This window comes from Solea solea, chromosome 10 (assembly GCF_958295425.1).
Source record: "Solea solea chromosome 10, fSolSol10.1, whole genome shotgun sequence".
Taxonomy (NCBI): Eukaryota; Metazoa; Chordata; class Actinopteri; order Pleuronectiformes; family Soleidae; genus Solea; species Solea solea.
Genome location: NC_081143.1, coordinates 24,892,483 through 24,913,633, shown reverse-complemented (window position 1 = coordinate 24,913,633; position 21,151 = coordinate 24,892,483). Strand labels below are relative to the sequence as shown.

General features: G+C 41.1%; 2 protein-coding genes across 2 annotated transcripts in view; both read right to left on the bottom strand.

Moving 5' to 3' along the window:
• The window catches only part of LOC131466521 (extracellular serine/threonine protein kinase FAM20C-like), a 41,080-nt gene that overhangs the window by 4,546 nt on the left and 15,383 nt on the right, over positions 1-21,151 (bottom strand). The window lies entirely within an intron of this gene.
• LOC131467686 (dynein heavy chain domain-containing protein 1-like) overlaps positions 1-21,151 on the bottom strand; it is a 28,869-nt gene that overhangs the window by 2,829 nt on the left and 4,889 nt on the right. The window contains exons 8-39 of the mRNA XM_058641744.1: positions 20,854-21,089; positions 20,532-20,766; positions 20,190-20,347; positions 19,337-19,462; positions 18,973-19,249; positions 18,741-18,868; positions 18,361-18,559; positions 17,841-18,056; positions 17,576-17,701; positions 17,372-17,469; positions 14,197-17,269; positions 14,010-14,118; positions 13,751-13,910; positions 13,368-13,650; positions 11,746-13,282; positions 11,460-11,550; positions 11,110-11,227; positions 10,827-11,013; positions 9,771-9,873; positions 9,327-9,455; positions 9,028-9,219; positions 7,692-8,111; positions 7,190-7,613; positions 6,987-7,079; positions 6,731-6,907; positions 5,690-5,868; positions 3,574-4,590; positions 3,329-3,494; positions 3,163-3,237; positions 2,153-2,381; positions 1,266-1,357; positions 1,021-1,170 (exon numbers count right to left, since the gene is read on the bottom strand). Of these exons, the coding sequence (XP_058497727.1) occupies positions 1,021-1,170; positions 1,266-1,357; positions 2,153-2,381; positions 3,163-3,237; positions 3,329-3,494; positions 3,574-4,590; positions 5,690-5,868; positions 6,731-6,907; positions 6,987-7,079; positions 7,190-7,613; positions 7,692-8,111; positions 9,028-9,219; positions 9,327-9,455; positions 9,771-9,873; positions 10,827-11,013; positions 11,110-11,227; positions 11,460-11,550; positions 11,746-13,282; positions 13,368-13,650; positions 13,751-13,910; positions 14,010-14,118; positions 14,197-17,269; positions 17,372-17,469; positions 17,576-17,701; positions 17,841-18,056; positions 18,361-18,559; positions 18,741-18,868; positions 18,973-19,249; positions 19,337-19,462; positions 20,190-20,347; positions 20,532-20,766; positions 20,854-21,089 (10,803 nt within the window). The remainder of the gene's footprint in view (positions 1-1,020; positions 1,171-1,265; positions 1,358-2,152; positions 2,382-3,162; positions 3,238-3,328; positions 3,495-3,573; positions 4,591-5,689; positions 5,869-6,730; positions 6,908-6,986; positions 7,080-7,189; positions 7,614-7,691; positions 8,112-9,027; positions 9,220-9,326; positions 9,456-9,770; positions 9,874-10,826; positions 11,014-11,109; positions 11,228-11,459; positions 11,551-11,745; positions 13,283-13,367; positions 13,651-13,750; positions 13,911-14,009; positions 14,119-14,196; positions 17,270-17,371; positions 17,470-17,575; positions 17,702-17,840; positions 18,057-18,360; positions 18,560-18,740; positions 18,869-18,972; positions 19,250-19,336; positions 19,463-20,189; positions 20,348-20,531; positions 20,767-20,853; positions 21,090-21,151) is intronic.

Here is a 21,151-nt window from a genome sequence, read left to right as displayed (position 1 = left end):
GTCAGTTAAACTTTAATAGTGCAATAAAAATAAGATCATTTTCCTCCAGCTCACTGTTAATGAGGAGCTTGTATGATATATACGCTATACACATAAATCATTTACACATTGATCGCATTAAAGGGCGAAAAGTCTCAAAGTCAATAGCAATCCTGTGTAAATCTAGGGAAACACAAACTTTAGATGCCTTGTATATTCACCTCAACAACTGCTATAAATCTAAAAGGCTCAGTAGAAAAAGGAGTGATGTGTATTATATATAATCCTTATATATTATACAATTTTATGATTTTATAATTTAGAACGTCAACCCCAGTGTGTGTGAAAAAGTACAAGAGAGAAAATATGATAAAGAATTAAAAAGAATTATACTTCTGTTCTGGGGGGTGAAACTGTCGAGAACTATAAATGTTAGCATTACTAATTTTGGGGGAATGTTTATAAAGCTTATTTTTGACGGTTCTATGGATTTGATTGGTAAGAATAAAGACAGACATAGTCTGCTTCTTCCTAAACCTGTTTACTCTAAGTTTGTATTCATGAATAGGCTACTTTTTTTTTGCTTATTTTAACCATAAAAACCAGAGAATGTCCTGTAACTAAGTGCTTTTGGCCATTTTCCCAGAATAACTTCCAGTATCTGGCAGTTATTTACAATTTACTACATGTTAAAATAGTGTTTTAACAAAACACAGAAAGGTTTGTTTAGAAAAAACACTGCAGTTGTACATGAACAAATTAAATTTTACATTTGAACAGTATAAAACACATTTACAATAACATTTTTTGAGTCTCTCAATATTTCTTTGTCTCTCAATGTGCAAAAACGGGTAAAAAAATGGAAACTATGTACAGGTGTTCTTCCCCCTGGCTCATCTATGGCGACAGAGATGCTAATTTGAGTGAAATTACCGTAATAACCAAATGTCGGCTTTGTCGTCAGCGATACACTCAGTTTCAAAGGCTTAACACACATACAACTATCTCTACTACCATAATACAGTTTTATCAGAAAGTTACCAAACTCTCCAGAATTTTCGACGATGCCTGAGAGGACGTGACGACCTCTGCTCCACAGAGGAGACTCTCTCCTGAGGCACGTCTCTGCGATGTTTTCCACCTCCTCCACATCCGCCGAGTCCAGCACATGACCACCGTGTACCAGACTGACTATGAACGAGATCATACGACGAGGTTTGTGCAAAAAAAAAGGAATGGAAGAGTATAATGGGCATCATTTTTTTAAGCCGTTAATGCTGCCTTACCTGCTATATACTGCAGTGCTTTAGTCTTTTCATGACAGAGACTGACGATGTAATCGTGCGCGTCCACCAAAGCCGCGAGGTCGTCCTGGTTCCTTCAAAACAGAAACCCAAAGTGACATGTCCACCGTTTTAAGTTAGTAACACATGAATAAAATCACATTTAGTTTTACTTTAACCTTTGGTGCTCACGTGGCACGGATCTGCAGGTGCAGAAGTCACTAAAAAAGAAAAGATTTTCTTTTCTTTTTGTTCGTTAAAAACAAGACAAGTGAACTTTAAAACTGTGACGTATTTTCAAATTTCACAAATTCAATCCAATTTTCCAACTGTGTTTATATAGTGTGTTTATATAGTTGGTGAGAATGGCGTTTTTTTTTCATAAGATTGCCTAGGTTGTACTGAAAAAAAAGGATATAAGACACTCTATATTGCACATTCTTTAAGCCACTGTATTTACTGTATGTTTTAACATAGTGATGGAGAAAAGCAGCTGAAATGCTCTGTGTTCTCAGGGTTAAACTGATATAATAAGTATGATAATGACAGCACATTACGGTGCTGTAGCTACAGTAGCCCGGAGGGTCAAAACACTACATTACAGATACAAAAGGGTAAAGTTCTAATCAGTTGTTCTATTCCATTCATTTTGTGAAATGTTGTTGTTGCCATTTAAGTTCCAAAATGTTGCTTTCTGTAACGTTTTGTTTTATTAAATGTAAATTCTGAAATGTTGTCAAAAGCACAGTATTTGGTTTATGTAACAAGTTCCTAATAGAGGACAAGTTAAATGCAGAGAAAGAATTTCCCAAAGGGATTAATAAAGTACAAGTTGTTGTTGTTTTCGTTAGCTGTTGTGTTTTGACCTTTGTGTGTGTGTGTTGCCTCACCAGCTGCAGATTCTCCGCCGGCCTAAGAGTCCACAGGTCTGTCTCTGCAGTAACACAGAGTGGAAGACGGCACAGCGGAGGAGGAACTCTGCGTTGTCGGCTGTCACGCTCTGCGGGCGTGATCGACACCGTGTGATGCAGAGTACGTGCTGCACAGAGCGGCTCAGCTCGTCCTTCAGATCTCCGGGGGAGTCACAGACCAGGGCCAGAGCACGCACTCGCACTGTTGCTTGTTTAATTATAGAAACAGTGATTATGTGATTTAAATCTGACCAAACACCGAGACAAACAGTTGAGTTAAACTAAATGTGCACAACGTTAAACTTCAAGAAATAGAAAACAAACAGGGTGAAATTGATTGAATAGAATAGCAAATAGCAGGAAAAACTAAATTAATTGACTGATATTCTACAGTTTATTAAGCCTTAAACACACAGACACATTTTTGTGTTTTTAGCTTTTAATTTCTAGTATTTTATCCTTTTTTCATGCATATTGTTGAATTTTTTTCTATTGTAAGCAAGGTTAATGGAAATACTTACACTTACACACTTAAGCACAAAAATGTGCTCATTGAAACTCATTCAAATCATCATTTTCGATGCATTATGACAAAAACTGTGCAATTTAGGGGTTAAAAACTTTAAAAATGCTTTAATGTTTGATGTGTATGATGAGGATTTATACAATTCTTATAGCTTCATTTTTTAATGAGCAAACTGTGGCGCTCTAGGCTTGTTAACGTGGGTGTTTTATTAAATATGACATTGAAAAAAAAAAGGAACATAAAGAAATATTTATCTTTCACCTTATACCAGGCTGCAACAATCAAACCAAAAATGATCCAGTTTGCATGAAGTATATTGAAAATAATTTATTGTGTTTTTTAGACCATAAAATGAAGATGCATCATGACAGAAACTTTATTTTAAGGCAATTTAAAAAATAAATAATAATAATAACATTTGATATGTATGGAAGGAACTGATGACAAATGATACAATTTTTACCTGGTACGTGGTGTATTTCATGCTCTCGAGTTATAAACCACAGACGGAAACGTGGGTGAATGTGACATGGCTCTCCTGTACATCAGACAGATAGATGGATACATAAACAGAGAGTAAATAAATACACGTATACACATGATAAATAAACTCTTAACAGACTACTTACCTTTTGAAGGAGAGATTATCTGAGTGAGCTGAGCCACGACTTTGTCGTCCCACTGTTCAACCAGAGGACAGTTAAAAACCAACCAGTGACCGTCGCTAACTGCCCGCTCCAGCACTGAGAGGACAAGTTCTCTGTCACGCAGAGCACCGACAGAAACAAATTTGACCTGAAAATAAATCAGTTATGTGTAAATAATGCAGCACAGTTACGAACTTAACTGTGTTCAAATAAAAAGGGCAGGATACCTGCTGTTTTCCTCCATGTTCTGCTCCACAGTCTGCCAGTGTGTTTATGAGGTGAAGAGGCTGGATGCTTGTCCAGGTATCTCCTCCTGGACTTGGCAAAGTAAGAAGGATGGGCCCCTCGTGTTTGGCGAGGAATCGAGAGAGAGACTCTGGATTTCTGGTGTGAGGAGCCTCGGACGCTGCGGTCAGGCAGAGGTGGCAGGAAGCGATCACATCGGCTACTTCCTCCAGGCAGTGTGGGAGCAGGGTTTTCCAGAGGAGAGCGCGCTGTAACAGGGACAGGTGGGAGTGCGAGCGACAGGGAACGGCCCCTACCACAGTGGAGGAAGGGAAGCGCAGGTACATCTGCCACTGAATGGGGGACTTGGAAAGAGAGGAAATGAGCCCTCTGAAGGCCGGGATATTCTCCAACCAGAGGAGCTCTGGGTGGACGTGTGTGGGGATCCAGCTGGGCAGAGAAGCCGTGGACTGTGCTGCACGTTTCACTTTCAACACAGGCTGTTCCATGTCTTGAAAGCCCCTGATGAAGGCCACTCTTTCCCCCTCAGAGCAGAGCTTGTTGTGACGGAGCACGGCCACAAACACGAGCAGTTTCAGAACGGCGAAGTGGCTCTCGAAGACACGAGGCTTGTACTGGACGAGCAGTTGGGAGACCATGTTGTTGGTGACCTCTGGTACTATTCCCGCTGGCACTTTTCGAGTGATATACGACACCAATGGCCTTCCCTTCACAATGAAGGCATCTCGTAGCACTTTGAGGAAGCCACTTAAAGAGAAGTGGTACGCAGGAGACAGACGGGACACGTCCTGGAGAGCCTGGTACAGCGCAGCGGCCAGCGTCGCCAAGTGTCGGAGGTCGGCCACGAGAGCCTCGTGGTACTGCAGCTCCTCACTCACCTGCTGGATCTCAAACTGCAGCTTTGTTATGGCCTCTTGAAAGACGTCCACATGGGAGCGAAGGTCACTCAGCTGGTGCAGTGAGGGGTTTGACCGCAGGACGTAGTCCATCAGAGCCTCCTGAGACAAGATTGTGCACAGTCGACATATATAACACAACTGCTACTACGTTAAGCTTTGTGAGAGTACAGTGTCTCATGACAGAGGCGCCATCCTTCTACGGCTGCAACTAACGATTCTTTTCATAATCAATTAATCTGTTGATTATTTCCCTCAATTAATCAAGTACTTGTTTGTTTTCAAAATGATGATGTTCTCAAGTGTCTTGTTTTGTCCTCAAACAACGACCATTCAATGTTAACTCTTGAACACAGAGCATTTTGGCTACTTTTTTACATGACTCTGTTTAAACAGAAGCTACAAGAATGTGCAAGTGTCTTATATCCCTTTTTTCAGCACAACCCATTGGCAAAATTCAATTTTCACCAACTATACAAACACACCAGAGCAAAATGTACTCAAATGTTTAAAATCGGATTGAATTTGTGAAATTTGGAAATATGTCACAGTTCAAAGTTCACTCGTCTAAAACTGAATATTTTTGTGACTCACAATTATTGCTGCTTTTTATCACAACTAAAACTGATATACAGTTAATCATAATGTTGACTCAACAACACATTAGAAGATGAATATGTGACCTATAAACACTCACACACAGGATGTCCATATAAAGAGTTGTGTATTATTCCCACAGCAAATTACCATGGGTGCACGTGCAGCACAGATCCGTGCCTCGTGAGCACTAAGGCTTCATGATTTATTTGCTCTATGGAGCACGGAAACTGGAAAATATTAATTTTTAAGAAGCTGAAAAATATGAAAAAAAAAACACAAATCGATGAATCAATTATCAAAATATTTGACGATAGATAATAATAATTGATTAAACGAATAATCGCTAGAGCCCTACACCTGAGTGTTCAGGAAAAATGTTCCTGCCTCTGTGAGCAAACCTCCTGCTGTTTTGTTCATGTCACAGCATCAAACCCGTGAAAATTGGGTCGAGATCTTACGAGTCTGACTGACATGTACAGAATGCAGCAAGAGATTTTCTCCTGAGTAAAATACACAAGTACGGAAAAGATTAGCAAGAGGATTTGTGAGGATTTAAGTGTGTTTTTGTTGTGATGGTGCATGTTGGTATAATGTATGTTACCTGTTCTCTGACCAGCTCCTCCTGCAGCACATGCTTGTCATTCTGCAGCCGTGTGTGTTTAATCAGCAGCTCTTTACACTCAGATTGCAGCAGCTGCGTCAGCATCAGCTCCTGGATGTCTTCTGCGCTCGCAGAGAGGTCAACCACGCGTGCCCGAGCCAAGACGGCTGGATGGATCACTGAGGAACAAGAGCAAGAATAAATACTCTCTGCTTTTACATAATTCAAGAGCTCACACTTTGAATGTCCTTTGTCCGTTTTCATTATTATTCTTTAGTTAACAATTCCACACTCCCACTCTTTGTGCTTGCAGTTGTGTACAAGAGCTGCATCCTTTCAGACTGCGGCACAACAATCACAGCTACGTGATTAGTTTATTTGTGTATTAGGTTTAGGCAATTATAAAGAAAGAGTCAGACACTTTCATTTTAATGTGATGTAGAAATAGTTTCCACAGTCTACGGAAGAGTATTAGGGCCACATGTGAAAAAAAGAAGACAAAAATGAAAGAAAGAAAAAATAATAATTCTGAGGTTAAAGTCAGAATTATGAAATTAAAGTCAGAATTATGAAATTAAAATCAGAATTCTGAGAAAAATGTCAGAATTCTGAGATTGAAGTCAGAATTCTGAGAAAAAACTGAAAGAAAGAAAAAAAATCTTCTCAGATTAAGAGAAAAAAATATAAATTCTGAGATTAAAGTCAGAATTCTGAGGCAAAAAAATTGGAATTCTGAGAAATAAATTGGAATTCTGAGAAATAAATTGGAATTCTGGGAAAAAGTTGGAATTCTGAGGCAAAAAAGTTGGAATTCCGATAAATAAATTAGAATTCTGAGATTAAATTGAAAGAAAGAAAGAAAAAATATCATGAATTATGACATTAATCTCAGAATTCAGACATTTAAGTCAGATGACTGAAATGTCTGAATTCTGATGTACAACATCCCTACACCAAAACATTTTTAGTCATTGCCAATGAATGTGTCCTTCACTTCTTCAACAGTACACTGTTTAATGACATTTAATGTACAAATCTTACCACTGTGAAGCAATCGAACCGGCAAATCTGTGCTCAGTATGAGCCGAAATTCAGGGTGGGTTGTCTGAACGTGCTGCTTTAACCCATTAAGGCCACAGCCAGCAGGGGGAGCCAGTGTGGCCAGAAACTGACAGCTGGGGGTTGCACGTTCCACGTGAGTTACCAGGACTCTCAAACCTGCAAAACAAGTAAAGATTTTAGTGTGAAAACAGACCCTGAAGAGAAAGAAGATATTTATTTCATGTAAAATCTTCACCTTTTTGAGCTGCCTCGTCCAGTTTATCCAGGAGATCTGGATCGTCGGCACAAACTGTCATCCCATAATCTGAACCAAGATCAACGCTGTCACCTGCAGAGCAGATGTTTACAGTGTGCTGTACAATTCATAATTAAGATCCAACTCTATAGGAAGGCTTCAATTTAGATGACATAGGGAAAAAAAAAAAAAGAAGGACATACCTGTGATGAGCCAGCTCTGGGACCTTATCTCTTGATGTTGCCGTGCGTCTGCCAGTAGAGGCCAGCGCTGAGCTGGGATATTTCTGCAGCCCCACAGCAGCAGCTGAACCACGAGTTTGACAGACACAGTGTTGTGGAGCTGCCAGTCTTTCAAACCCAGTACTGGACCCAGACGGAGCGGCAGTCTCTCAGACACAGGGATGGGGAAACCGAGCGGGGGGAGAGGAGATGCAGGGTCTGGCCGTGTAAACAGGGAGGTTCTGGAGTCTTCTGGATTCATGTTGATGCTTCCTGTCTGACACAGCTCTGTCCATTTGCTCAGTAGCTCTGTGCGGATGTTATGTGCAAAAGGGCCTAAATAGGCTATAATTGCAGCCAGGATAAGAGCGTCTCCTGGTAGGTTTTGGCTGTGAAACTCTGCCTCCTGAAGGGATAATAGAAAATATTACAACATATAATGATTAAAAATGATATACACAAATGTGTGTGCACTGTCTGCTACCTGAGCAGCAGCCTTCCAGTCTCTGACATGAGCCTCTAACTGCTCAGCAGTGGAAGTCGCTTCTCTCTCCATGTCCTCAGCTTTGTGCAGCTCCAGCAGCAGCTCGTCTAAATCTTCTCGTACAAACCGAAGCCGAAGTTTAAACTCCTCCAGGCAACGTTGCGCGTCCTCCTCGCTCTGCTTGGCCAAGTACAGCCGACCTCGCACCTCTCTGTCCAGCCCCTCCAGCCGGTGCTTGACCAACAGTCGGTGTTGCACGCGGCAGCATTCGTACACGGTCTGGACCCAGCGGCACAGGGACTCGCAGGCCTTGCTCACGTCTCGCACGCACTCGGGGACAAAGTGGGGACTGTGCACGATCAGGCCGAGCTGCTGGAGCTGCTCATTAGTCAGAGTGAACCGGTCAAAGAATTCCAGCTCCTGTGAAAGAGTATTATGTGAGTAAAATGGAATAACTGATTCCACTCGATTCACAACAAATTCAACTGTACAGTGGCAAAGTAACTGCTTATGCTGCAGTAAATGGAATGATGACTCGGCTCAGAGCTTACATGCATGCTGACAATGTATTTTGTTTTGAGGTCACGTCTTAAAACATACTTTTAAGAAGAAGCCCTTCCCTGATTTTACTTGATTTCCTCGTAAAGTGAGATGGCTGCATTACTGAAAACACAGAAGTTTTCAGATGTGAATTCTACTGCTTAAAGAACGCAGTCGTTCAGCAGTTTGACGCCTGTGTGCTGCTGCTGACAAACGTGTCAGTCAGATCTGATTGTTTTGCCTGGAAGATCCCATTTTTTCAGCGATACGCTCAGTGTTAAAGGGTTTGTCGAATTTTGTCGCATTTGTCGAACCGTCTATAGATTTTGTCTCCTTAATCTGATAATACCATGATTTATTTGTCTTGACTAGTGTCTTTGTTAAGTCAGAATTCTGAGAAAAAAGTCAGAATTCTGAGAAAAAAGTCAGAATTTTGAGAAGTCAAATTTATTTATTTTTTGAGTTTAGAGAATCAGAAGAAATTTGGAATTCTGTAAAGAAAGTTGGAATTCTGAGGAAAAAAAGTTGGAATTCTGAGATTATAGTCAATAGTCTGAGAAAAAAGTTGGAATTCTGATAAATAAATCGGAATTCTGGGATTAAAGAAAACGTCAGAATTCTGAGATTAAATTGAAAGAAAGCAAAAAATAAATAAACCAGCATGAATTCTGGGATGTGAAAAAGGCTGGAAAACACTTTGAAATCTAGATTATTTTTACAAGGGCCCTATAAGTAAAAAACATACAGAAACAAACCCTAAAAAAACCCTTAAATTACACTAGTTTTTGCCACATACTTGAAAAAAGTTAGACTGTCCAAGAAGCTGTTTAGCGTTCTCCCAGCCCGGTGGACGATCAAACAGCAAACAAATGGCATCCATGACTGTCACCACTCCATCAGGTGGATCTCTGTAGCGGCGTATCTCCTCCAAGTCGGACGGATTCAGACACTTCAGAATATAGAGGCCGGACAAGAAGACAGGCCTCACCTTTGGGTGGAAAATAAATAAATAAATAAATAAATGTTAAGTTCTACAGGATGTGATCTTCAAATATTATGATGACTGTCGCAGGAGACATCAGTAAACCTGTTTACCTGTTTCTGAATGCGTCTAATCTCCTCTTCCAGGTCATGCAAGTTCTTCTCCTCCATCGCACATTTCTTCTGTGCTTCCTCAAGTATGATTTTCTGCTCGTCTAATTCTCTGAGTAGCACGTTCTCACACTGCAGGATAAAAAGGGAAATAAAATTAGGGTCAATCACACAATAAATATTCATATGCAAACAGTGCAGTGTTGTTTGTGAAGGGTTACTCTATTATAACTTTAAAAAGGGCTGAAAAAGGATAATTTTACTGTTAAGTATGTTAAATAAATAAACAGCCCACAGAGTGCACCATGTTTTTAGTGTCAAAACAGCCTCCAATGCTCTGCACTGATTTTATGGTATAGAAATTGCAGCAGTCGATACCGCGGCAACACGATCCAGAATATTGATCTCAGTCGTCTCGCATATTGTGCTGAATTGCAGTAAAAATACCTGCTGTTTCTCGGCAACCGTCTCCTTCAGTCTTTCTACACGTCGTCGGTTCTGAAGAGCTGCATCGTTCAAAATGTTCAACACAGACAAAACAGAGGTAATCCTGAAAACAGAAATATATATTTTTTATTATTAAAAGGTCTTGAATTATCTACTCTATCTGATCTTAATATATGCAAAGGTTGTTGCAACATTGTTTAACCCTTTAACACCTCAGCCTCAAAATGTCCGTCTGGCTTATTTTAACCATTAAAGGGCCAGAAAGGTGCTTTTGCCCATTTTTCCAGATTAACTTCCAATATCTGGCAGTTATTTACAATTTACTGCATGTTAAATTAGTATATTAACAATTTAAAATCAAGAAAAGCAATTAAAAAAAAATACTGTATGTGTACATGGACACCAAATTCCGTGTTAATTTTGAACATTATAAAACATATTCAAAACAACATTTGTTTGAGTTTTTGTCTCAATGTCCAAAAACAGGACAAAAATGGAAACTATGTACAGGAAACTCTCTCCTCTCTGGTGACAAAGACGCTGATTCCCTGGCTTCCTGCAACACTGTGAGTGAAATCCGTAATAACCTTGACTAGCAACTTCACAGCTTCCAGAGTGTTAAAAGGTAAATATGTAGTTTGCAGTGCAGCAAAATTGCACTACATAACAATACAGTAGGGCTGCAATGATTAATCAATTAATCAAGTTTTAATCAGTTGGTAATTTAATCAACAATTAATTTTATAATCGATTCATTAGTTTGAATGTTTTGAAGTTCCTCTTAGATTTTCTGGTTGTATTTGCTCCATATAATGAATCACTTTTGGATTGTGGACAAAACAAGACATTTAAAAACAAGGTTTGAAAAACACCAGTCAACATTTTGCAACGATTTGCGACATTTTTTGGATGAAATGATTAATCAAGAATCAAGAAAAATATTCAAATTAAATAATTACGAAAATGCCCCAATTTACAGTGTAGCAGATATTTTTGTCACGTCAATTTATTTAGAATAAAAATGAATTAAATATCAGTGAAAGAATTACGAATTACCTGTTGGCTTTGCCCTGACAGTGTATGTGCATGTGGTTGCAGAGGAAATCAAAGTGGGCAATGAACTCCATGTATACTTGAGGGCTAAAGTTCTGGGCTTTCAGAAGGACAGACGCATACTGACATGCAGACCGGTGGATTCCTGCCATCGCCGCAGACACACCGGCCACTAAGGCTTCTGCCTTCCCTGTGTTAAAATAAAGGGAAAATCATGTCTGAGCACAGTGAACATGGGAACATGGTCAGTAAAAAAATGTTCACAAACCTTGAAGAAATGACTCACATATTATTTGGTGACTGGTTTTAAGGCATTGAACAGCAACTTCCATCAAAGAGCGGCTGGACCACGGCCTGTACACCTCGACACAGCAGCAGAGTCTCAGGGCTTTAGTCAGTTGTCTCTGGGTCATGAAATGGAAAACATCGTCCTTTTATGTCAGCTATTGAAATGTAATGTGCTCCCCGCACTGACTACTGAAGACAAAATCTTCAACATGAGCTTGAATCAAAAAGGTGAAATTCATTGACTTGTAGAGATGGTCCATTGTTCCTCGTTTTCTTACAGAAGTTTTCTTATAAAAAAATACATTTACACACAGTTTCAGTATCAGGCAGAATAAAACAAATGCTTACATTCATAACTTGGGTTCCATCACCAGCTTCTGAGGTGGTGGAGGACATCAGAAGGAACACATGGACATTTCTGTGGACTTGGCTCAAGAACCTTTAATAAAAGAAAACAGACTGAATGTGGTTTAAAATGCAGCCTTCACAAATAATTTAACAGCCATATCACAAGTAAAAAGTGTTCTTTTTGGACATTGATACTGACTCAGAGTTCTTCTAGGTCAAAATGTTTGCAGAGACAGAGTTCACTACCAATTCGAGCATGAGAATTTCAGACTGCGTTATTTCTTACTTATCAAGCATCCAATTGTCCATTTGGTATTTTTTTGAGGATGTTTTCGCAGTCGTTGCTCTGGAAACAAGGTCATTGAGCTCCTCCTCTGTGTGGAGTGCTGGGTAGATCCTGTGGGCCATTGACACCAGTAGTTCCTCTCTGACAGATTCACTGACTTCCTCATGGACCAGTATGATGACATTACCTCCCTCCACTCTCGTGTGATTCCCAGCCTTTTTCAGCATTTCATGCAAATTATTCTCATTGCCTGCATGTACCTCCATCACCTCGTAGCCTGAAAGGTAGGCGGCTAAACGCACGGTGGTTTTACGACCTGTGCCTCTCTGTGAGCTAAGTAGTACGCCATGACCTCCTGGTATGAGCAGAACCCTGAGTATGTGTAACAGCTGGCTGACTCTTTCTCTGTGCATGATGAATCGGGATGTGATTTTGTTGTAGTTTGCAACGTCACGTCCTTTGCCGTCCTCATTTCTGTCCATGAGAAGAGACAGTTTTTGCAGGACTGCATCAAGGTTTTGCTCTTTGTAATAAGAGTTCAATTTGAAGTTGGTTTGTTGATCAATTGGATCCAAAGCTTTAGGAAACTCAGGTCCATAGACAAGTGTAGCCATTGTGCTCATCATATACTGAAGAATCTGGGGCTGTAGATTTGAGTCTTCTGAAGAATGGGCTTGAGACAAGGATGGTTCAACCATCGTAAAGTCTTTCTTTATTTCTGACTGGCCGGCTGATTTCAGCCCTGATGGCAGTGTGCCTGGACTGTGATGTGTTTGTTTACAGGAGTCTGCTGTGTCTGTGGGTAAGCTATGAATAGCAAGGTCTGTGTCAGCGGGTGGAATATCTGTACTGTCAGGGTGACGCTCACCAACCAATTTAAATCCAAAGTTTGTTGTTGCAACCCTGGCTATGAGTGACACAAGTGATGCGCTTTCATCCTCTGAGCACAACCTATCGCCAAAGGTACGCATGCACTCATGCATCCAGAGATGTGCTATGTTAAGATAGGACGCTGTAGACTCTGGTAAGACTTGAGGGAACCCAATTCGTGCATAGTCCTCTGCCTGCAATGTCCCTGTGGTCTGAATGACAGGCTCCCACAAGTACATCCCCTGCAGCACCTTCTGAATGTCATGGTGTGAGAACTTGAAACAGGGCCTCTGCACAGTGGGTTGGAACTGGTCACATACAGTGTGATACAAAGTTCCAGTCGCAGTGATGATACAACGTGCCATATCCTCACCATTCTGTTGAAGTGGCATTTGCTTGAGCCAGACTTGGAGTCTCGAGGAATTGATGGACAAAATAACGTCCATAGATCGGACTGGCAGTACAAAGATGGAGAACAGGTGTGAAAGTCGGGTTGATACCACGTTACTGTGATGATTGCCCAATCCAGAGACGCAACAGGTAGCCATGTAACTGATGTGTCCAGAATCCAGTAATGCGAAATGGTCGTTATCAAATGTTAGCATCGCTCCCATTGAAATACTCTGCCGTAGTGATTCCAGGGCAGTTGATGTCATTTCAAAGGCATCTATTACAAGGAAGTAGAGAGATAGTGAGTTTATTCAAGCATAACTCAATAAAATAAATAAAATGATGTAGGCCGAGTTACTCACCACAGGGGGCTTCATGCAAATCATCCACAAACAGAAGCAGCCTTGGCCGTTTGGTCACAGAGCCTACAGTGTCTTTACAGCCCTTCTGGCTGCTGATATTACTCAGTATAATGCGCAGGTCTCTGGAGCTCAGAAGTGGACTGGCTGGTAGGCTAATGTGTGGTTTGTCAAAACTTAGCAAAGACCGGCACAGGGTGGTTTTTCCAGAGCAAGGTTCTCCTGCAAGCAACACTGGCTGATTTGCCTCCAACATGAGGTTCAGGAGATAGGTGTAGTTCCCATACTATGTAAACATGTGTAAGACACGTAGTTAGTTGTTTGTTAAAATATTCAAATGTAGTTTTTTTGTATTTTAACTACAATAGACATTATTAAAAACAAACCTTGGGAGTGATGGAAATTGTTGAAAGTGTGCTGTTGGGGAACATCTTACTGTCGATGCTGAAAAAGTGTTCAAACACACTCTCTTCATCTGGAACCATGATTTTGTAGCGGCAAGAAAAGAGCACTTGGCGAACTAGCAAGTCAAACTGTGGCCAGTCACTAAATAAAACCAAAAATGTATGAATTACATTGGCTAGTGATATTCATTCTTCCAAGTGGTTACATATTTGTATTTGTATATGACAATATTTTTCCTACCATGGATGAAGGTGTCCACCAAATCCCCAAACATAAGCCAACAGAAAAATGTTTCTGGTGAGCAGCTTGCTATCTATACCTGGTATTCTAGTTCCATGTAGCGAAACATCTGTTGGAAGAGAAAATAATTATGTTACAATAATGGTAAAATCACTGTTTTGTCAGTAGTTGAATTGTGATTATATACCTCTTTTTTCTCTTTGTGTTGCCTCAGCATTTTCTGCTTCATTCCCAAAGTGATGTAGGAGGGCATATAGGATTCGCACAAATGACATCATTTCTAAAAGTCCATACATGGGGCTTGTAAAACACTGTCCTTTGCGATGGATTACCGAGGTTAAAGCATTTTCTCGCAGCAAACTAAGAGTGCTGGAGAAAAGATCCTTGGCTAGATGATTCCACATTTTCGTGGTTCCTTGATCAAGGCTGTAATCACAGGAAAGAGCATCAAATTCTTTCTTCCAAACAGCCTTCCACATATCGGTTCCTGTAAAATGAACAAGGCTACAGCGGGTCACTGCAGACGGACTTGCGTCACTTAGGTCCGTGATCTCCATAAGTACCTTTAGGTACTTTTGGGATGGTGCAAGTTTTTCACCAGATGGCAAGAACAGAAATGGATCCTCGGAATTGCACAATGTGGTTAAGTAATCTAACCATCCAGGTTTCCCCACAGGCTCCCCATCCATTACCAGCCATTTCACTGCTGGTTTATGAGGACTTTTCCTCTCAGTGTTACACACATTAGAACTTGCATGCTCCAATCGCTCTGAATATCTCAGCACTTTTGGAACTGCTCCATCTTGCCATCCTCTTTTACCACAGAAGAAGCCAAATACCTCATTATGGGACATGGCATTAGGAAATAAAACCACAGTGTCAACTGAGTTCCAGTTTGAAGAACAGACCTGCAGATCCACTCGTGGAGGATCTCCTTCAAACATGTATTCCGCTTCCTTAGCAGCCAAACTATTGAGTGCTCCAGCTAGAGAGCGATAGCAGGTCGTCTTTCCACTACCTGAGGGGCCTACAAGCAGAACCGCCTGAGAATATTTCATTGTCTGATAAAGTGTAAGTGTGTTGCAAATGGTTTCTGAATCAGGGTGGAATCCTTTCCTTTGTAATTCTCCTGTTACTGCATCTTTAAGCTGGTCCCTTTGTTCTTCCTCAAAGTTATGTTGGGAAAAAGAAATCTGGGATGCAATGGGAAACGAATCCTTGAAAATCATGTAGAACTGCGATGCCTTGTTGTGGTCATAAAGGACGGGTAATAGGACAAAAAGGATTGCTTTGACAAGAGCTGTTTCCTCCATTAAGCTCTGTTTGATGTTGATGTTTGAACTGTGCAATCTGGAAGGCAATTCAGATTTGTGATGACCTTTCTCAGGCTCCACAGTCACATTTTGAGAGGACATGAGATCATTTTTTTCTGTAGCGGATCTTTTACCCTCATTTAAAGTTTCCTGTTGCCTTAAGCTTTGTTTGAAGTATAATTCAGAGGTAGAGACTATCTTCTGCAAAACAACAAGATAACAGCTCTGGTATTTAGTGATGAAATCAGGCAGAAAGAGGGAATCCTTTGATAGGCTGATGAGAGAAACCAGACGAAGACTCAAAGACATGGCGTCTGAGAAGCCAATGGAAGTCAGCATTACTTCTGCAATGATCCTGTAATCTGGATGGGTTAATGCAACTGGTCTTGTTGCAAATCGCAGACTCTCTGGGAGATCAGACGTGTATCCCCTTGAGGAGACAAGAACACACCCATAGTTGGGATTTACAGAAATACTTTTTCCTGCAAGATCAATATTTGTGTTAGCTATGACTTCATCAACAGTCATGCTTTTATTCCTGTGTCCAGTCAATGTACAGAAAGACTGGTGAATGTCTAATAGATGCTGCCCTAGTAAGGACAGGGACCCTTGTGTTAGTAAGTCTACAGAGTCCAGCAGAAGCCATGCTCCGGTCTGTAGGGCGCCAAACAGCATCCGCTGGATAACGCCTGGTCTCATGCTTGGGGAACATTGCACAATGACAACCTGTCGCCCCAGTGCTTTTCCCAACTGGACCACAGTCTTTGTCTTTCCTGACATGCAAGGACCACTCACAAAGCCACATCTGTGGCTTTTCAGAGCAAGAAGGATCCCCAGTTTTGCTCTATCTGTAGCAGGAGTTTGCACCATCACCCAGTCTTCAGGACCACTGTATTCATAGCCATACTGGAAGTGATGACCAAAAACATCCACATAACATCCTGATTTATCATCGCCTTTCTGACTCTGAGCTTTTGAACTTATATAATACTTCATCGAACTCAGCCACTCGAAAGATGACACCAGGTCACACCGTATATCCATGAGTTGAGAGAGCTGTTGACCATGATTCATCGTCAGCTGCACCAAGGCACCGAGACACACTATCATATATGTAGAAATCAGAGATTCACTTTGTGCCAGGCTCTCCTTAATGTATCGACAAAGGTTTTTCAGTTTTTCAGAGTTACACGCCTTTAAGATGTTCATCTTAACTGGACTTGGTTCTTGAAAAGCCCCTTGAACAACACTGCACCACACTGCCTCTTCAGCCACCAGCACACACTGGAGTGGGTATTGGGTCAGTAGATCCAGCACGAGTTCAATATGTTTTGTGTTACCATCAATGTTGTCTCCAATTTTCACATCACGTGGCAAATCCTGACTAGTTGGTTGAAGCTGATTTGACACAACAGCATATTGATTCACAAGATGCGCCATGGTTAACTTTAGTTGCTTCTCAAATTTACTCAGCCAAACCAAGGCATTTTGATTTTGTTCTACAGGAGACAGAAAAGTGATGTGTTCCCGGAGGCTGGCGAAAACCCCGAGCACCTTCATCGGCCTTTGGTCTCCAGTTGTGGCTTCACTGGTGTTTACCTGTCTTGTATTACTCTGAATTTCAATGCCCACTTCTAGACTGTGTACCCCTTTAAAGCATTTGCGTACAAAGGGTTGCAGTGTTGAAGGCTCCGGGTGACAAGAGAGAAGTTGAATCACTTCCCTGTCGCTCAAGAACCAGAGTCTTGGAAACTGTTCGCGCAGGACATCCAGGACGTCCACCATCTGGTTGGAAATTGCTTCCATTGTAGACAAGCCATCACTGAGTTTCTGACAAAGAGTAGTAGTAGTTTTTGTGGAACTCACAAAGTTCAACACGTGTGGGTTGCCTGATATCTTTTGCATAATTTCCTGAAATGTCCCATCAGCTGGTTTGAACTGCTCCAGCTATGAAGAAACATAAAAAAAATGTATAATCTATCATTTGAACAAAGCTGTAAAACACATGAACATCACAAATATGTGATTTATGACAATGCGGACACATACCAGGTCCGATCTTTGAACAGTAAAGAACGTTTCATTCAACGTCTTTGACAGGAAGCTCCATGTTTGCTGGTATCGTTCAAATAAGTCAAGCAGCTTCTCTGTTAATGTTACAAGAAAAGGCTACACAATGTAGTGAATGAACTCTTTTGTACCTGGAAGCAATTAGTGAAAATATTTTCTTATTTGTCTGATTCATTTATTCACCGAGATCCTGCAGTGAATGCACCCACTCTTCCATCTGCTGTCTGAACTCTGGGCAGCGAGGAGACTTCAACATTGACGCCAGAGTCATCAGATCATCCTCCAACTCGGCAAAGTGTGTCTGCAGACCTGAGCGAGAAAGAAAATGTGGAAATTTACACAAACATTTGAGCTGAACTTTCCTGTCCTGTGTCTTCCCACAGCAACGGAGCGAATATTGTGAACAATTACATCCGTAATGATTTCCCAGCTTGTTATTCAGTCTTACCGGTGATGGTGAATCTTGCATCATTAACGGAGTGTTGACAGGCACTTTGGAGTTTTGAATCTGTGGGCTCTGTGGGCTCTGTGGGCTTCACTGCATCAGCCAATTCAGGCTGCAGCTTGAGAGGCTGCCAAAGAGGGTGTGTGGATTTGACCAGCTCAAAGAGTCTGGTTTCCCATTTGTGTTTAAGCTTTTTAAAGGTCTGTTCCAGCTTACTCTCTGTTTGGGCATCAGTGCATATCTGACAAAGTAAAAGTGTTATGTATGTCAACTACATATGAAGACAATACAATCCCCTGATTGTAGCAGCTCATAATATTCCCAGTATAGCCTATTTGTTGGTTCTCTTACCTTCATAATTAGCTTTTGTTGAACTTCAAGTGGTTGAGACATCAATTCAGCAACAGTAAGCTTCTTCTCAGGGATATACACAAGACCCAAACCTGCCAGGTGGAATATATTATCATCACAGATAATGTGGTTCACAATGTTTGCAAGTGATAAAAAAAATGTGAACCGATACCTTCAAAAATCGCTCTCCAGTGTTTATGTCTGAGCATGGGGCTCTGGAGCTTGGACATAACTGCAAGCTGATGGCTCAGGCTTTTCAGTTTTCCTACAGCCTCCTGCAGCACTGCATCATGGGTAGGTATTATGCTAGTTAAAGCCAGAGCTTGCTCCCGCCACTTAGCGATTTTCTCCTGAGCGTCTGACACCACAACCTGACGGTAAAATAATGTGTTGGGTTACTTCACAGTGACATTAAATGACAGAGGTGAATTTCAAACGTGTATAAATGTGTCGTCCCCATGAATGCGTACAAATAATTGCAGTCTTTTATTAGCCAAATTGTCATATGTCATATCATCTTGTTAATAAGTGGTGAGAGGTTTGACAGGTTACCTCACAGAAAAGCTGCTGTTTCCATTCTTCCATCCATGTTGTGCACATGACCATTAGCTCCCACAACTCTTTTCTGGCTGTGACTTTCTGAATATCTGCAGTTAAATGAGTCGCATCCACCGCGCATTCTAATGTAGGCGAAAAAAGAAGATGAACATTGTGATAAATGAACACATTAGATGACAATTAACACACTTTTAAAAACAAAAACATGTATATCCAAATGTTACACCTTGTAGGTTTATCCTGTTTGTATTAAGTTGCTCCAGCTTTGCATATAGTGTGTGCACGTGTCGGCACATCGTGTTCAGTTTGGAGACCATCTCTTTGGCGTTCTGGGCTGGCTCAAGGAAGGCTCCGGATGTCGCTGTAGAGACGACATGTTTGAGGTCACGGACCATAAATGAGACCATTTTGTCCACCGCGTTGGTCGCCGAAGGCAGACTTTGGCGTACGATGCCGTCTGCTTCCTTCAAGAAGGGTATGAAGCAATCCCACAAGCCAAGCATCTAAGTGTAAAACACAGAGCAGTGTAAATGTTGAGCGGTTATCAAATGTGGTTTGTAATGTTTTTTTTTTTTTTTTTTAATGCAAACCTTTTGTTCCATATTCAGCTCCTGCTCATTCATTTGTCTATAGTTAGTGGAAATAATGAGCTTCAGGGAGCGAATGTGCTCCAACCGTCTCTGCCTGTCTGTCAGTGTTGCCAGTGACTCCCTTACCTGCAAAAAGTAGGATACATTTTTATCATTTTAACCGTTTAAAAAGCCTGAGTGAATTATATTTGACAGGGGATCAAAACGTCCAGTGTTACAGAGGAGTACGACAATTTAACTTCAGTCTTAACTTCAAGTTTTACCTCTTTTAGATAAAAGAGCTACGAACTTGTGAGATGTAAAGTAGTTAATAGATAATTTGGTCTAATAGGAGGCAGTTATGCAACATTACAGATGTCAACTGCTGTAAAAAACACCAAAGAACAGCGAAGAAACTTAAGCACACACACAAACAAACAAAAAAAGTTCTTCTCTGACCTGAATCTGCATTGTGCAGTAACTCATGAGCGCCAAAGTGCTTACGTTTGCCAATTACTTAAGTACACACCAGTGCAGATTCCCTGGTGTGTCTTCAAATAAAAGCACAGAGGACCTTAATGGAATATGCATTTCCTGATTATTCTTGGATAATGAAATCTAAATTCAGAACACATTTGCTCTGACAAGGCTGAGCCCTTGGGATAAATAATTCAATTAAAGTGAATGTGTGACCAGGAGATGAGTCTCGGGGGATCTGAGTTTTCCATCAACCACCCAGGTAAAAACACAGAAAACTAGGGCATTGAGGTTTTTCTTTTTTAAACCATCTCCTTTGCATAACCAATATTTCCACTTTGCGTTATGTCCTTTTATTTTTTTACGCAAGTCACTAAAGTAAAGGGAGTTTCTGTACCTGAGAAGCATAAGTGGGGAGGTCAAATAAGTCTTTTGGATCAGTTTCGAGTTCAGCTGCAGTCTTTTCCAGGTCTGATATGAGACTCGTTGAATGAAGCTCAGTTTGTTCCACAAGCTGCTTGAGGGTGTCCTTTTCAATGAAGCTCAGCTGTTGCCCTGAAAAAAAAAGATAAATTATAGATTACCTAACGCATCAATTAACCATAAAGCTAAATTACTATTGCAAATAACCTTGGAACAATAATTACCACCAAGCACTTGAATAAAAAAAAATGTTTTGAGTCTCTTTCTCACGGGAGATGAGATTTAATCACTTTCAGGCAGTGCAGGCGTACTGTACCGAGAGTTTCCTTTGTGTGGGTGCAGTGAATCATGAACAGTTGGTTGGAAGTAGAGACTGATGAGGGAAGGGAGTTGATTCTTTCAGCCCAGTTACGAATCCTCTTAATGTGCTCCTCATACTGTAAAGCAGAGTGACCCTTCAACGAGGCTGGTCTCCATTCACTTAGAAACAACTGAATGTCCAGCAACCACGTGTAGTCGTCACACAGCTGCTGGATTTCTACTTCAACTTCCTGTCGCGAGAAAAGGTGAGGATTAATATCACATTTACTGATTATGCACCTAAAATTCCTGAATTTGAATTTGAAATAGAGTTTTACCTTCATGATCTTGACCTGCTCTCTCTCAACGTGCCCTGAACGGTCACTGCTGCGGATCTGCCACTCCAGCTGTGTCTTAGAGAGAGGAGAGTAGCAGCCGTGCACCATGTTGCCCTGCGTCATTAGCAGGCTTCGCTTTGGCAGCAGCAGCAGCCACTGAGCTGACAGGTCTCTGAGCATCTGCCAGCAGCAAAACTTTCCACAAACACATGATCCACCTTTGCTCTTACTCTGCCCTGGGAATAACAAAACATATGCATAATTGTGCCGTCTTTCAATTGTTGATCAAATAAATGGC